The sequence below is a fragment of the Lethenteron reissneri genome, chromosome 63 (genome assembly GCF_015708825.2).
Source record: "Lethenteron reissneri isolate LAM-NWPU_2019-01 chromosome 63, ASM1570882v1, whole genome shotgun sequence".
Classification (NCBI taxonomy): domain Eukaryota; kingdom Metazoa; phylum Chordata; class Hyperoartia; order Petromyzontiformes; family Petromyzontidae; genus Lethenteron; species Lethenteron reissneri.
The window spans coordinates 624,313-640,850 of record NC_083841.1 but is presented as its reverse complement, the minus strand read 5'-3'; the positions used below and the strand labels follow the sequence as shown (position 1 = coordinate 640,850).

At 51.0% G+C, this 16,538-nt stretch overlaps 1 protein-coding gene across 1 annotated transcript; it reads right to left on the bottom strand.

Moving 5' to 3' along the window:
- Positions 1-671: 671 nt before the first annotated feature.
- LOC133358763 (zinc finger protein OZF-like) lies at positions 672-7,761 on the bottom strand. The gene is made up of 2 exons (XM_061577200.1): positions 7,020-7,761; positions 672-3,559 (listed from the first exon to the last, which is right to left on the bottom strand). Exon 2 carries the CDS (start codon positions 3,529-3,531, stop codon positions 2,116-2,118), a length of 1,416 nt encoding a protein of 471 aa, XP_061433184.1. The 5' UTR covers positions 3,532-3,559; positions 7,020-7,761; the 3' UTR covers positions 672-2,115.
- Positions 7,762-16,538: the final 8,777 nt, after the last annotated feature.

Sequence of the window (16,538 nt, the reverse complement as noted above, 5' to 3'; positions counted from 1 at the left end):
TTGAATTTAAATGTTTTAATTATTAATGTATAATTTAAATGTTTTTATTATTAATGTAAAAGCTTTAAATATAAATGTTTCTATTTTAGAACATCAGGGAATGTAACATTGTTAAACATTAACTCCCTTTCACACACGCAGGGGTACGATACGAAGGGAGAGTTTGAGGCCTAGTTCTAGGCTTTAGGCCTAGCTGTAGGCTTTAGGCCGCCGTGAGTTAATTTTTTATTTAAATGTTTTAATTATTAGTGTATAATTTAAATGTTTTAAATATAAATGTAAAAGCTTTAAATGTAAATGTTTCTATTTTAAAACATCAGGGAATGTTTCATTGTTAAACATTAACTCCCTTTAACACACACGGGGGTACGATACGAAGGGAGAGTTTGAGGCCTAGTTCTCGGCTTTAGGCCTAGCTGTAGGCTTTAGGCCGCTGTGAGTTATTTTTTTATTTAAATGTTTTAATTAAAAGCTATCTCAGGGAATTAAAAGGGAATGTTACACTTGTTTAGCCAGGAAAGCGTCACTGAGTCTAAAGGTTTTTGTAGGGTCCTGCCAAGTGTTTGCAGTAGGGGGCAATGTTGCTACACGGACGGACGGACGATATAATCTATTGTAGGCTGGTTCACTTCGTTCCTATCAGTATAAGCGCACAACTTAATCTATCTGTGATGAATGCTGCACTTTCCGTCATTTTCATGCAGGGGGCGCTATAACCCTACGCGCCCCCTGCATGAACGACGGAGGCACAGGGACAGACGTTCGATCACGTTGGAATCGATCTGCAGACAGCGGTCTTCTCGCACGGCCAGCTCTGTGTCGCCTCATCTCAATCCCGCGATCCCAACCAGGTGAAAGTCCGCATCGAACCGAATCCCCGGCAAGGCCATCTACTTAACGACGAGAGAAAATTCACACGAAATGTCGTTTTCAATTAAGTCTTCCAGATGTAAAATGATATAAGCTTTTATTGAAGAAACACAATTCAAAACATAATACAATTCAAAGTTGTTTCATTTGAAAACTTCAAAACGGAGCATCGGGTGCTTGCGTGGATGCGTCGTTCGTGTGCAATTTTTTCGTGACTTTCCTGGCCCAAGGCCGTAAATGGTTGTGAGGGGCACCGCAGGCCGTCCGGCTTGCTTCAACCCCATGGTTGTGAACATCCAGACGTTAATCGGCAAGGGCCATTTCTCGTCCTAATTCGACAAAATCTACGTCAACACGTAATACAAAATTATAATTCGTGTTGTTGAGAATGTATCTCCTCTACGTGTAACTTTTGAGTGGTATGCCTTGTAACAGATTAATGATCCGAGTGTGCTCCCTATTTCAAAGACAATGAGTTGCTCCAGAGGGAGATGCTTCCTGAAAACACAAAAATACCCTTTGACCTGTATCACAAGAACAAGGAGTCTCACTTGAGTGATCTGTACAGGTTACTTGCAAAACACACACTTTGTCCTAACATCAGTTATTCAATGTTTGACCCTTATAGACAAAATGTTACATGTACGCACACAATCAGACAAGTATTCATTCTAAATTATTGACAATTTTTACGAAGTTAAATTACTGCACTGAAATATGCTGCATCAGGTTAAATCCTATTAACAAGATAAACAAAAAACACTGTCTGCTTAACAGTGTATATACAACATACTATTGTGCCATTCAAAACGAGTAGGCCATTGCATGTTGGCGTCTGGGTCAAAATGTAGCAAATTCTAAAAACATTATCTACAAATTCCACAAACGAGATGCCACACCATTGTCCCCTACTGACAGGCTCTTGTCCACATGCAGGCCGGTGCAGGGCCACCACCTTGTGCCACACAGGGGCAGCTGCTACTTGGGGATGCTCTTCGAGTGTTTGAAACGAGATACGATACAAAACTCCGAGTTGCCGAGGCGATTAAGCAAGCACCATATAAATGCAATTGATAACATAGTGAATGCTTGGGAGCTTATTGGCTCCCGCTCCTGGTTAGAGATCAATGCAACCCAAAGGTCCACAAAGACTGTCTGCTCTTACTCTGCAGGTTCAACCTAGGAATTCTTGTCATTAAAGACCTGTGACAAAGGTTCATCTATTGGAGCGACATCGTCACTGGCTTACACATCTACCGGGTCTCCATTTGACTTTGTATTGTCTCGGAGGAAGTCCATCCACACCTCCACTTCCACAAACTGCTGGGAGTTGCCTCGCTCTGCCTCACAGTCAGAATTCTCCTCCTGCTCCACGTTGCCTCCATCAATGCGAAGGTCCGATTTTGGAGTTGAATCTTCATCTTCACATTTTACCTTCGCTTCTTCGCTCTTCACCATCACTTCTTCACATTTCACCTTCACCTCTTCATATTTCACCTTGATACCTTTGAAAGTGTCCAAGCTGGGATTTTCTTCCGGTTCTTGTTTGATGAGGGATGGGCTCATTGCGGCACTTTGACTTTCACAAGCTGATTTCAGACTCCACTCCTGGTGGATATTCTGATGCTTGTGTGTTCTCTGGTGTACATGAAGATTTGATGAATGTGCAAACTCCTTCCCAAACACACTGCAATTGAAGGATTTCTCTCCCGTGTGTGTTCTCTGGTGTGCTACAACATGATGTGACTGTGTAAACGCCCTCCCACACGCACTGCACTTGAAGGGTTTATCTCCCGTATGGGTTCTCTGGTGTATTACAAGAGCAGATGACTGTGCAAACGCCTTCCCACACACACTGCACTTGAAGGGTTTCTCTCCCGTGTGTGTTCTCTGGTGTGCTTCACGAGTAGATGACTGTGCAAACGCCTTCCCACACACTCTGCACTTGAAGGGTTTCTCTCCCGTGTGTATTCTCTGGTGTTCTACAAGAGTAGATGAAATTGCAAACGCCTTCCCACACACACCGCACTTGAAGGGTTTATCTCCCGTGTGGGTTCTCTGGTGTACTACAAGAGCAGATGAATGTGCAAACGCCTTCCCACACACTCTGCACTTGAAGGGTTTCTCGCCCGTGTGTGTTCTCTGATGTTTGACAAGAGCAGATGACTGTCCAAACGCCTTCCCACACACACTGCACTTGAAGGGTTTCTCTCCCATGTGTATTCTCTGGTGTTCTACAAGAGTAGATGAAAGTGTAAACGCCTTCCCACACACACTGCACTTGAATGGTTTCTCTCCCGTGTGGTTTCTCTGGTGTATTACAAGAGCATATGACTGTGCAAACGCCTTCCCACACACACTGCACTTGAAGGGTTTATCTCCCGTGTGTGTTCGCTGGTGTTTTACAAGAGTAGATGAATGTGCAAATGCCTTCCCACACACACTGCACTTGAAGGGTTTCTCTCCCGTGTGTGTTCTCTGGTGTTCTACAAGAGTAGATGAATGTGCAAACGCCTTCCCACACACACTGCACTTGAAGGGTTTATCTCCCGTGTGAGTTCTCTGGTGCCGTGTCAAATGTGCAGGACAATCCGTGCTGTATGCACACCGGTCGCATTGTTGCCTTTTTGCACCGAGCCGCACTGATTGCCTTTGCTCCATGAGACCAATTCTGCAGAGGCAGTGACAGCTGCAGACAGAAACAAAGAATATCCACACCATCAACATGTCAGTATCGATGCACAGAGGAATGCATATACAGTCACATGACTTACACTACTGTACATATTCATATATTCATGATATAGTCAAAAAGTGTCCCAAATTCATTACACAGGCTGTTATGGCACACAACGAGAGGGCAAATGGTCACAAACATGCCTGGAAGCCCTCGTATCTTGAAAATGAATGTTAACCCAAAACTCCGAGCACACAATTTCGGCTGTTTGGCTTCAAAAGGAATATTTATGAAAGCTAAATTCAGCTGAAATAGCAAAGGGTGTTGAAAATAATACTATTTGTGTTATGCAGAAATGCATAAATGAATGTTCAATCGCAACTTAGAGGAGTGAAGCCAGGCTCAATGTCCTTGAATGTTGGGATGAACAGTTCCGGCTTCAACTGCACATGTGCTGTGATAACTTTCTGACACCATTCTTACAAGAGTTCCAGCGGAAAACCAAAAAACTACCGTTTTGATAAAACCTCCGTGCTCAATAGAGTTAATAGACTTGACTGCAAATACAAACTTGACACTGTCACCCAATCAGAGGCGGAGCCAGGATTTTCAGGTAGGGGGGGCAACCCCTCCAGCAATGAAACATGATAGGAGTTGTTATCAAGTAAGGAGTTGTTAGTAAGGACTTGTTAGTAAGTAAGGACTTGTCCCTTCTTTTTTATTCGACGCGTGTGATCGGCATCGCGCTCGCTCAAGGCGTTTGGTTTAAGGAAGTCGTGTACTGTATACTGCAACTGCGCACAATTCTGAGTCGCTTGTAACTGCTTTGCTGTTACTTATTGCCAATTATAGACTCGGACTGTTGTCCTCTCATAGAGTCCCTGGCACGTAATAATATGCCACATGGTGGCAGTGGGGGTCGCAAAATGCCTATTTATCTTATATAAAAGAGTAATGTGTGGATACGTGTCTGTTTGAAATGTTTAGCATACTTCCCAACATGCCACACACTTGAAATTTCGCATGTGGGTAGGTTCCATACTGTACACAATGTAAAAAGTATAAAAATTACACTTTTGTATTTTAGGGGGGGGGGGAGGAGGTGAGAAAAATTACCATTAAGTATGTGGCGTCAACCCGCATCATACCTGAGTTAAGCGCTCTGCAATACTTACCCCTACCATATGGCTCTTCGCGCGCCGTACTTGTACAGCTCTTCGCAGCGTGCCGGGAGATTGTAGGTGGCGCTTCCCTCCAGGCCGATGAAGCCATTGGCTTCTCGGAGTTTCAATACAAATCCGTGCGAAGAACGGGTACAACTGCTATCTTACATATGAAGCAGAAATGACATCTGTTTGTTTGTGTGAAGCAGCGAAAACTCTTCAACGCTGAGCTCTGGCGTCATGAAATTTTCACAGCTTATGCCGTCTGTAATTTCTAAGTGAACGCGACTATTTTCAGCTCTCCACGACATTCCCTTCCCGAGTTGCCAAAATCGACCTTACGTAGAAGTGGGTTACGGTTGAAAATCCTCGAGTGAAAACATCCGATTTATGTAAATTGATGTTTCGGCTTTTTTCTTTCTTGCAAGCATACATTTTTTTCAGGGATTTTCAGTGAAAGATTAGGGAATATGAAATTTATCCAAGACAATAATCCAAGTCCCGGGCGAAGCCGGGTAGTGAAGCTAGTTACTAATAAACCCGAATGATCCGATCGAAATTAAGGATTTCGATCGGATCGTTGGGGGGGCACGTGCCACCCCACCCCCACTGGCTCCACCACTGTCACGCACTGGCACGGTTCACAGGTGGTGGTGTGTCCAGACCCACGCCTAGCAACCTTTACCTGCTCAGTATTAATGCTTCCTCACTCCACCAAGCAATTCATTGAGGATCAATCAACACAGCTGAGGCTGTGTGTCTCTCTCTCCGCGTGGTCGTGTGGATTTCCTTCCCGATCCCCGGGTTTCCCCTCCACACGTATAGAGTGAACACCACCACGTGTCTAGTGAACACCGCCACGAGTTCAGAGTGAACACCGCCACGCGTCTAGAGTGAACACCGCCACGTGTCCAGAGTGAACACCGCCAAATGTCCTGAGTGAACACCGCCACGCGTCTAGACTGAACACCGCCACGCGTCTAGAGTGAACACCACCATGCTGTTGACAAGCCCCACCTTGATAATTGTTTTTTTACCCTTCTATCTGGCAACAAAACTGACACCTTTTTACAAGGAGTCATGTTTGCATAGACCGCAATACCTGCAGTCATAATACAAACAAAAGAACATAACTCTGATAATGTGCACTGTCCTTGAAGTTGATTGGTCCACACCCGAGACAGCTTTCCTTAGAGCATAGTCTCATATGGGTTGGACCAGATGACGCCAAAAGGCTCACAACTCAAAGACAATGCACCATCAGAGTATGAGAGCTCGGGGCAAGCATCTACACTATGGGAACCTCATTTGCCAGTCAAAATATGATAATTGTTTTTTTACCCTTCTATCTGGCAACAAAACTGACACCTTTTTACAAGGAGTCATGTTTGCATAGACCGCAATACCTGCAGTCATAATACAAACAAAAGAACATAACTCTGATAATGTGCACTGTCCTTGAAGTTGATTGGTCCACACCCGAGACAGCTTTCCTTAGAGCATAGTCTCATATGGGTTGGACCAGATGACGCCAAAAGGCGCACAACTTAAAGACAATGCACCATCAGCATATGAGAGCTCGGGGCAAGCATCTACACTATGGGAACCTCATTTGCCAGTAAAAATATAATTGGTTTTTTACCCTTCTATCTGGCAACAAAACTGACACCTTTTTACAAGGAGTCATGTTTGCATAGACCGCAATACCTGCAGTCATAATACAAACAAAAGAACATAACTCTGATAATGTGCACTGTCCTTGAAGTTGATTGGTCCACACCTGAGACAGCTTTCCTTAGAGCCTACTCTCATATGGGTTGGACCAGATGACGCCAAAAGGCGCACAACTCAAAGACAATGCACCAATCAGAGTATGAGAGCTCGGGTCAAGCATCTACACTATGGGAACCTCATTTGCCAGTAAAAATATGATAATTGGTTTTTTACCCTTCTATCTGGCAAATGAGGTTCCCATAGTGTAGATGCTTGCCCTCATACTCTGATGGTGCATTGTCTTTGAGTTGTGTGCCTTTTGGCGTCATCTGGTCCAACCCATATGAGACTAGGCTCTAAGGAAAGATGTCTCGGGTGTGAACCAATCAACTTCAAGGACAGTGCACATTATCAGAGTTATGTTTTTGTTTGCATTATGACTGCAGGTATTGTGGTCTATGCAAACATGACTCCTTGTAAAAAGGTGTCAGTTTTGTTGCCAGATAGAAGGGTACAAAACCAATTATCATATTTTTACTGGCAAATGAGGTTCCCATAGTGTAGATGCTTGCCCCGAGGTTCCCATAAAACCCCACCTTGTTGATGTTGTTGTTGTGGGCAGGTTGCTTCTGAAAACAAGAGCGGTACAGCAGCTCAAGCGGGCGTGGCCTGGTAAAAAATGAAAAAAATACTGTGAATATTTAAAATAAAACAAAGTTACAAAGTAGCGAGCCAGGTGAAGAAAAATTAAAATTAAGCAAGATACTCTTTGGTACTTTCGGTAAGTCACGTAGAATAAATAAATAAATTAAATAATAGTTTCAGTTTCATTTATTTGGTATAGCCCCGTGAGCCATTCGGCTCTTGAATCGGATGCAACCGCAACAAACAAAAAACAAAAACATGAAAGAGAAAACATCTTAAAGTGACTATGTGACTGTGCAAACATAAAATCCAGGGAAAAACAGCAAAATATTCCACAAAAAGCACCGTACACCAACTCTGTGTGCAAATATCATGCGACGTTTCGATTGCAACACAAGCAATCATCATCAGGTACAAATGAAAGATTAAAAAAACCTATTAAACTTAGAAATGTAATGCAACACAACACAGAGAGTCGGCTAACATAAGAGTCAACAGCCCGCCTGGTTGATAACGTTCTTCCAAAGATTGCTCAATTTGAGAGAGAGACACGGAGACACACAGACAGACACATAAGCAGAGGGAGAGAGATGACACAAAGACACACAGAGAGACACACACACACATAGACACACAGAGAGAGATGACACAGAGACACACAGAGACACACATAGGCACACAGAGAAACAACGCCTCTGTGTCGAGGCCTTAAATAGAGAGGGGGGCAGAGAGGGAGAGGGGGGGGGGTAGAGAAAGGAACAGAGGGGGGGGGGAAGAGAGAGGGGGGGGGTAGAGAAAGTGCCAGAGAGAGGGGGGGGGGGGCAGAGAGAGAGAGGGGGGGTAGAGAAAGTGCCAGAGAGAGGGGGGGGGGTAGAGAGAGAGAGGGGGGTAGAGAGAGGGGGGTAGAGAGAGAGGGGGGGGGGGGGTAGAGAAACTAGCACGTCAATGCAAGGCCGTAGCCATGGAGTCAACATTGGGGGGGACCAAATCTTCCAGGGGGTCTGGGGGTCCCCCCCCCCAGAAAAATATCTAAATTTGAAAACTAATTTCCTGCCACTTCCTCCCTAAAATATTTTTTTTTAATTCACTAACACATGGGATAGTTTTTTATTTTATACAATAATGTCTAATAGTGTATTGTAATACATTGCTCTGTTTTTCTTTGTTACCTTTTCTTGTTTCATAGTATGTAATGGCAGAGATTAGGGATTCATGAAGTACAACGCAAACATATAAACAGAAATCTATGCATTGTTACATGAAGAGAGTCGGATTTTGTGGCCAAGGCTTAGCAAATTGTTGTTTTTATTAACAGAGCATAGCAATTATTTACAAATATTTTTTTATAGCAATATATTGGGGGGGACATTTTTAGCATATTTGATTATTATAATTATAACATATAATTACGGCTTTGTGTCAATGAGAGATTTGGAGGTTTGGTGACTGCAGTAGAGGACACAGAGAGAGCACACTTAATCAAACAAACTTCATAAAATTAGAAATGCAATGCAAAGCAACAGAGAGTCGGTCAACACACAACGAACGCATCGCCTGGCTGATCGCGTTCTTCCACAGGTCGCTCAACGAAGCGAGAGAATTGAAGCGAACGCGACCAGGCGAGGGCAGGAGGCAAGGCCTCGCGTTGTAAACTTTCAACGTGGACATCGCTTCCATGCTCGCTGCTACTCAATTGACATCCCTACGAGAGAGAGAGCGAGGCTCTACCTCGGTAAACAACAACAACCACAACAACAACCACCACAACCGCGATGAGAATTTCTCACCTCAGATTGCAGTTCCCGCGCGGAGCGGCAACTTTCCGTTACCTCGTGACGTCACGCGGCAGCAGCAGGTGACATGACGTCACTTGTGGGGTACAAGACACCTCCCACAATGAGCGGCTCTGTAACTTACATAAATTATGTTAATGAGCCTGGCCCACACGTGGAGGGATGGGCCGTGGGTGCCGAACCGGTCACAACGAACTCGTGACGTCTTTCACGAATAAATTATGTTAATTAGTCACCAGTTACTGGGTGTGGCTTTGCCCAAATAAGGATAGTGCTTGAACAGATAACGGAAGTGACCCAGGCAGAGGTGACGTCACGCTCCCTTGAGACCGGTTGGGGTGAAATCTTTGGTGACATGACGTCACTAGCAAGGTACACCTCCCCCTGGCGTTTCACGCCGATGAGGTCATGCTGAGTGGTGACGTCACGTAGCGGGATTAGAGTTTAAGTTGATTAAGATTAATTTTCCATTGCTCCCTCCCTTGAACAGAGACCCCTTGGGTGTGTGAGCTCAGCTCAACAATGTGGACATTATTGTGTGTGTACACATGGACAGTGTGTACACACGTGTACATTGTGTGTGTGTACACTGTGTGTGTGTACACTGTACACACTGTGTGTAAACTGTGTGTGTGCATTGTGTGTACACTGTGTGTGTACACACTGTGTGTGTACACTGTGTGTGTGTACACAGTGTGTGTACGTACACACTGTGTGTGTACACACACACACTGTGTGTACGTGCACACTGTGTGTGTGCACACTGTGTGTGTGCACACTGTGTGTGTACATTGTGTGTACACTGTGTGTGTACACTGTGTGTGTACACACTGTGTGTGTGTGCATTGTGTGTACTGTGTGTGTACATTGTGTGTACACTGTGTGATGGCTGGGTGTATGGAATTGATGTGGTTGAGGAATTGGTCTAGAGCAGGCCGGCCATGTGGCCAGATGACAAAAGTGTCATCTACGTACCTCTTCCATAAGGTCGGGCGTAGAGTGGCAGTCTGGATGGCGTCAGTCTCAAATTTCTCCATGACGACGTTGGCTACAACCGGAGATAGGGGGGGAGCCCATTGGGGTGCCCTCAGTTTGCTTGTAGAAAGTTCCATTCCAGGTGAAGTATGTATTGGTTAAGCAGTGTCTCACCAGGGGGGGTACCCCAGCATTCAGGCTTTGATGAACCAAGTCTTCAATGATTGCGATGGTGTCAGGTACAGGAACTTTGGTGAATAAGGAAACCACATCAAAACTGACAAGCAGGTCGTCTGGGGACAGGGAAACGTCGTGAGAATTGTATTTTATTATGTTGTATTTTTATTATTTTATTATTTCCCTTCTACGTGACTTTACCGAAAGAACCAAGAAGATTTACTATGTTTGTTTTCTACCTGATGACGATTTCTTGTGTTGCAAGCGAAACGTCCTAGTCTATTATTTAATGTATTTCCTTTCTACGTTACTTTACCGAAAGAACCAAAAAGCAAAATGAAAATTCGCTGAAATAACTTGACCAACATGGTTGCTTCTTCTTGGTTCTTTCGGTAAAGTCACGTAGAAGGAAGGTAATAAAATAATAAAAATAAAACATAATAAAATAATTCTCACGACGTTTATTATGTTTTATTTTTATTATTTTATTACTTCCCTTCTACGTGACTTTACCGAAAGAACCAAGAAGACGAATCCCTGCAGTCACGAAAGCTTTAAATCGAAATTTATTTTATTATGTTTTATTTTTATTATTTTATTACTTCCCTTCTACGTGACTTTACCGAAAGAACCAAGAAGATGAATCCCTGCAGTCACGAAAGCTTTAAATCGAAATTTATTTTATTATGTTTCATTTTTATTATTTTATTACTTCCCTTCTACGTGACTTTACCGAAAGAACCAATAAGATGAATCCCTGCAGTCACGAAAGCTTTAAATCGAAATTTAACGTGGTGGCTGCAGCGCCACCGTGTGGCCACATAGTGCAACTGCAGCGCCTCAGCGCGCTAATTGTAGCAGTGGAACTGTTCGGTGTCTTCACGGCTTCATTGCAGCCAACCCGCTTGGGACAAACGCCAGAACGCCGCAGCAGCAGCAGCAGCGACTCACAACTCGGGGGTGACGCCTGACAGCGGCAACTGCTGGCGTGCTGTGTTGGCCTACACTGCACTGCACATGTCCACCAGATAGCAGACGTCACCACGCATTGAATACTTGTCCACCAGAGGGCACACGTAGCACGTCAAGCGCCGGTTAAAAACAAACCGAAACTCTGCGGTCGATTTGCGCTGCAATTCTTTATTTCTTCACTGATTTTAAAATAAGTATAACCAGTAAAAACAAAGTTTTTCACTATAAATCCTTTATATGCGTGGCGGCTTGAGTCCTCTCGTCCTCTGGCTTGAGATGGCTGCCACCTATGGGTCAGATGATTGCATTGCACCATTAAGCAATTGGTAATTAAATATAATATTTTGGTCCTAAACAGTGTAAAATTTTGGAAAAAAAATTTCACGAACATTAATTGTCACGCACAACGAATCTGTGTGGAAAATGTCAGCTCGATTGGATCACGGGAAGTGGGTTAAAAAACGACCGAAAGGTTTGCACGGTCGTAAGCAAGCAAGCAAGCACGCAAGCAAGCAAACTTAATATAAAGGCTTTATAAAGTGGTTGGAGCCCCTCCCTGCGTGGTGACGTCACCGCGCTCGGGTTGGTGGGGGCCCCCGTGCGTAGTGACGTCATCGCGCTCGGGTTGGTGGGCGCCCCCGTGCGTAGTGACGTCATCGCGCTCGGGTTGGTGGGCGCCACCGTGCGTGGTGACGTCATCGCGCTCGGGTTGGTGGGCGCCCCCGTGCGTGGTGACGTCATCGCGCTCGGGTTGGTGGGCGCCCCCGTGCGTAGTGACGTCATCGCGCTCGGGTTGGTGGGCGCCCCCGTGCGTAGTGACGTCATCGCGCTCGGGTTGGTGGGCGCCCCCGTGCGTGCTGACGTCATCGCGCTCGGGTTGGTGGGCGCCCCCGTGCGTGGTGACGTCATCGCGCACGGGTTGGCGGGTGCCCCCGTGCGTGGTGACGTCATCGCGCTCGGGTTGGTGGGCGCCCCCGTGCGTTTTGACGTCATCGCGCTCGGGTTGGTGGGCGCCCCCGTGCGTGCTGACGTCATCGCGCTCGGGTTGGTGGGCGCCCCCGTGCGTGCTGACGTCATCGCGCTCGGGTTGGTGGGCGCCCCCGTGCGTGGTGACGTCATCGCGCTCGGGTTGGTGGGCGCCCCCGTGCGTAGTGACGTCATCGCGCGGAAGGAGAGGGGCTGGTCACGTGGGCGTGTGGGGCTGGTCACGTGGTCGGGGGAGGGGAGGGGCTGGTCACGTGGGCAGGGGAGGGGAGGGGCTGGTCACGTGTGCGGGGGGGGGGATGGTCACGTGGGCGGGGGAGGGAGGGGCTGGTCACGTGGGCAGATGGGGAGGGGCTGGTCACGCGGGCGGGGGGGGGAGGGGCTGGTCACGTGGGCGGGGGGGGCTGTTCACGTGGGCGGGGGGGGGCTGGTCACGTGGGCGGGGGGGGGCTGGTCACGTGGGCGTGGGGGGCTGGTCACGTGGGCGGGGAGGGGCTGGTCACGTGGGCAGGGGAGGGGCTGGGCACGTGGGCGGGGGAGGGGAGGGGCTGGTCACGTGGGCGGGGGAGGGGCTGGTCACGTGGGCAGGGGAGGGGAGGGGCTGGTCACGTGGGCGGGGGAGGGAGGTGTGGTCACGTGGGCAGATAAGGAGGGGCTGGTCACGTGGGCGGGCGGGGTAGGGGCTGGTCACGTGGGCGGGGGGGGGCTGGTCACGTGGGCGGGGGGTGGAGGGGCTGGTCACGTGGGCGGGGGGGGTGGCGCCTCCGTGCGTGGTGACGTCATCGCGCTCGGGTTGGTGGGCGCCCTCGTGCGTGGTGACGTCATCGCGCGGGGGAAGAGGGGCTGGTCACGTGGGCGGGGGGGGGGTCACGTGCGCTGGGGGGGGGCTGGTCACGTGGGCGGGGGGGGGCTGTTCACGTGGGCGGGGGGGGCTGGTCACGTGGGCGGGGGGGGGAGGGGCTGGTCACGTTGGCGGGGGAGGGAGGGGCTGGTCACGTGGGCGGGGGGGGGCTGTTCAAGTGGGCGGGGGGCGGGGGGGGGCTGGTCACGTGGGCGGGGGGGGGCTGGTCACGTGGGTGGGGGGGGCTGGTCACGTGGGCGGGGGGGAGGGGCTGGTCACGTGGGCGTGGGGGGCTGGTCACGTGGGCGGGGGAGGGGAGGGGCTGGTCACGTGGGGAGGGGCTGGCCACGTGGGTGGCGGCGGGGAGGGACTGGTCACGTGGGCAGATGGAGAGGGGCTGGTCACGTGGGCGGGGGGGGGCTGGTCACGAGGGCGGGGGGGGGGGCTGGTTGGGGCGCCGCCGTGCGTGGTGACGTCATCGCGCTCGGGTTGGCGGGCGCCCACGTGCGTGGTGACGTCATCGCGCGCGGGTTGTCGTGCGCTCCCGTGCGTGGTGACGTCATCGCGCTCGGGTTGGCGGGTGCCTCCGTGCGTGGTGACGTCATCGCGCTCGGGTTGGTGGGCGCCGCCGTGCGTGGTGACGTCATCGCGCGGAGGGGGAGGGGCTTGTCACGTGGGCGGGGGGGGGGCTGGTCACGTGAGCGGGGGGGGGGCTGGTCACGTGGGCGGGGGGGGAGGGGCTGGTCACGTGGGCGGGGAAGGGAGGGGCTGGTCACGTGGGCAGATGGGGAGGGGCTGGAAACGTGGGCGGGGGGGGGGGCTGGTCACGTGGGTGGGGGGGGGCTGGTCACGTGGGGGGGGGGAGGGGCTGGTCACGTGGGTGGGGGGAGGGGCTGGTCACGTGGGTGGGTGGGGGAGGGGCTGGTCACGTGGGTGGGGGGGGGCTGGTCACGTGGGTGGGGGGGGGCTGGTCACGTGGGGGGGGGAGGGGCTGGTCACGTGGGTGGGTGGGGGGGGAGGGGCTGGTCACGTGGGTGGGGGGGGAGGGGCTGGTCACGTGGGTGGGTGGGGAGGGGCTGGTCACGTGGGTAGGTGGGGGAGGGGAGGGGCTGGTCACGTGGGGGGGGGAGGGGCTGGTCACGTGGGGGGGGGCTGGTCACGTGGGTGGGGGAGGGGCGGGGCTGGTCACGTGGGCTGGGAGAGGGGAAGGGGCTGGTCACGTGGGCTGGGGGAGCGGGAGGGGCGGGGCTGGTCACGTGGGCTGGGGGACGGGCAGGGGCGGGGCTGGTCACGTGGGCTGGGAGAGGGGAAGGGGCTGGTCACGTGGGCTGAGGGAGGGGGCGGGGCGGGGCTGGTCACGTAGGCTGGGTGAGGGGGCGGGGCTGGTCACGTGGGCTGGGGGAGGGGGAGGGGCGGGGCTGGTCACGTGGGCTGGGGGAGGGGGAGGGGCGGGGCTGGTCACGTGGGCTGGGGGAGGGGAAGGGGCTGGTCACGTGGGCTGCGGGAGAGGGAGGGGCGGGGCTGGTCACGTGGGCTGGGGGAGGGCAGGGGCGGGGCTGGTCACGTGGGCTGGTGGAGGGGGAGGGGCGGGGCTGGTGACGTGGGCTGAGGGAGGGGGCGGGGCTGGTCACGTGGGCTGGGTGAGGGGGAGGGGCGGGGCTGGTCACGTGGGCTGGGTGAGGGGGAGGGGCGGGGCTAGTCACGTGGGCTGGGGGAGGGGTTGTTTAGGGCCGCCCTCGTGCGTGGTGACGTCATCGCGCTCAGGTTGGTGGGTGCCACCGTGCGTGGTGACGTCATCGCGCTCGGGTTTGTGGGCGCCCCCGTGCGTGTTGAGATCATCGCGCTCGGGTTTGTGGGCGCCCCCGTGCGTGTTGACGTCATCGCGTTCAGGTAGATTGGCGCCCCCGTGCGTGGTGACGTCATCGCGCGGGAGGGGAGAGGCTGGTCACGTGGGCGAAGGAGGGGCTGGTCACGTGAGCGGGGGGGGGGTTGGTAACGTGGGCGGGGGAGGGGAGGGGCTGGTCACGTGGGCGGGGGGGGCTGGTCACGTGAGCGGGGAGGGGCTGATCATGTGGGCAGGGGGGGGGCTGGTCACGTGGGCGGGGGGGCTGTTCAGGAGGGCGGGGGGCGGGGCTGGTTGTGGTGCCTACGTGCGTGGTGACGTCATCGCGCTCGGGTTGGCGGGCGCCCCCGTGCGTGGTGACGTCATCGCACATCGGGCTGGTGGGCGCCCCGTGCGTGGTGACGTCAACACGCTCGGGTTGGAGGGCGCCAACCTGCGTGGTGACGTCATCGCGCTCGGGCTGGTGGGCGCCCCGTGCGTGGTGACGTCATCGCGCTCGGGTTGGTAGGCGCCCCCGTGCGTGGTGACGTCATCGCGCTCGGGTTGGTGTGCGTCCCCGTGCGTGGTGACGTCATCGCGCTCGGGTTGGTGTGCGTCCCCGTGCGTGGTGACGTCATCGCGCTCGGGTTGGTGTGCGCCCCCGTGCGTGGTGACGTCATCGAGAGACGTTGAATCGAACTCACTGAACTCGTTATTCTTTGGTTCTTTCGGTAAAGTCACGTATAAAGAAAAAATAATAAATTAAATAATAACATAGGACGTTTCGATTGCAACACAAGCAATCATCATCAGGTATAATGAAATAGCGACATAAAATCTAACCAGAAAAAATTATAGACAGACATATAAGCAGACAGATATCACCAAGATACACACAGCGGGCAACACAGGTACAGAGAGGGGTGATCGTCTCTGTGGGGTGGCCTTAAATAGACAGAGGGGGCGGAGGCAGCGAGAGGGAGGGGTTAGAGACAACATTTACATGTCAATGAGTGCAACAAAAAGGAGTGAGCAGGCTTAGGGGGAGAAAGAGACACATTAAAATTAAATAACCTAGCAAAGTATCGAAATGTTATGTAAAACGACACATAATTTTTTTTTTTTCTTTATACGTGACTTTACCGAAAGAACCAAAGAATAATTCCTGCAGTCACGAAAGCTCCAAAGTTAAGATTATCACTGAACTCGCTCCATTGAAAGAGATTCCTCGATCTTTGCCCATCCCCGGAAGTCGTTCTAGTTTATATTTATTTCATTGTGTGTGGTGTGTAGTGTAAGCCATGTGGGATATCGATGTACACGGATATGAACAAGATCAGCAGACAAGACGTCTTTCATACTCTTTGGTTCTTTCGGTAAAGTCACGGAGGTAGAACAAATAATATAATAAATAAATGACAAAGTTTCGATCGCAACACGAGCGGTCGTCCTCAGGCGAAAACATCCAGACATTGTCGCGGCAGAAGCCACGTGAGCTACAGCTGAGCATCGTTGTCATGCGGTGGGCTCACGCGACATTGATTTCTGTAACACGAAGGTACTTTGAAAACCCACTGGCGATGCTCTTTTATATAAGCGCACAACTTAATCTATCTGTATTCTTAGTTCTTTCTTAAAGTTATTAATTTTGATTTCATTTTTTACCTACGTGACTTTACAGAAAGAACTAAGAATATGAATCCTTGCAGTCACGAAAGCTTCAAATCTAGAATTAATCTGTGACGAATGCTGCACTTTCCGTCGTTTTCATGCAGGGGGCGCTATAACCCTACGGGCCTCCTGCATGAACGACGGAGGCGCAGAGACAGACGTTCGATCACGTTGGAATCGATCTGCAGACAGCGGTCTTCTCGCACGGCCAGCAGCTCTGTGTCGTTTCATCTCC

What these genes read in the sequence shown, in the direction of transcription:
- LOC133358763 (XM_061577200.1), bottom strand. Translation starts at nt 3,531, where the DNA reads ATGGAGCAAAGGCAATCAGTGCGGCTCGGTGCAAAAAGGCAACAATGC.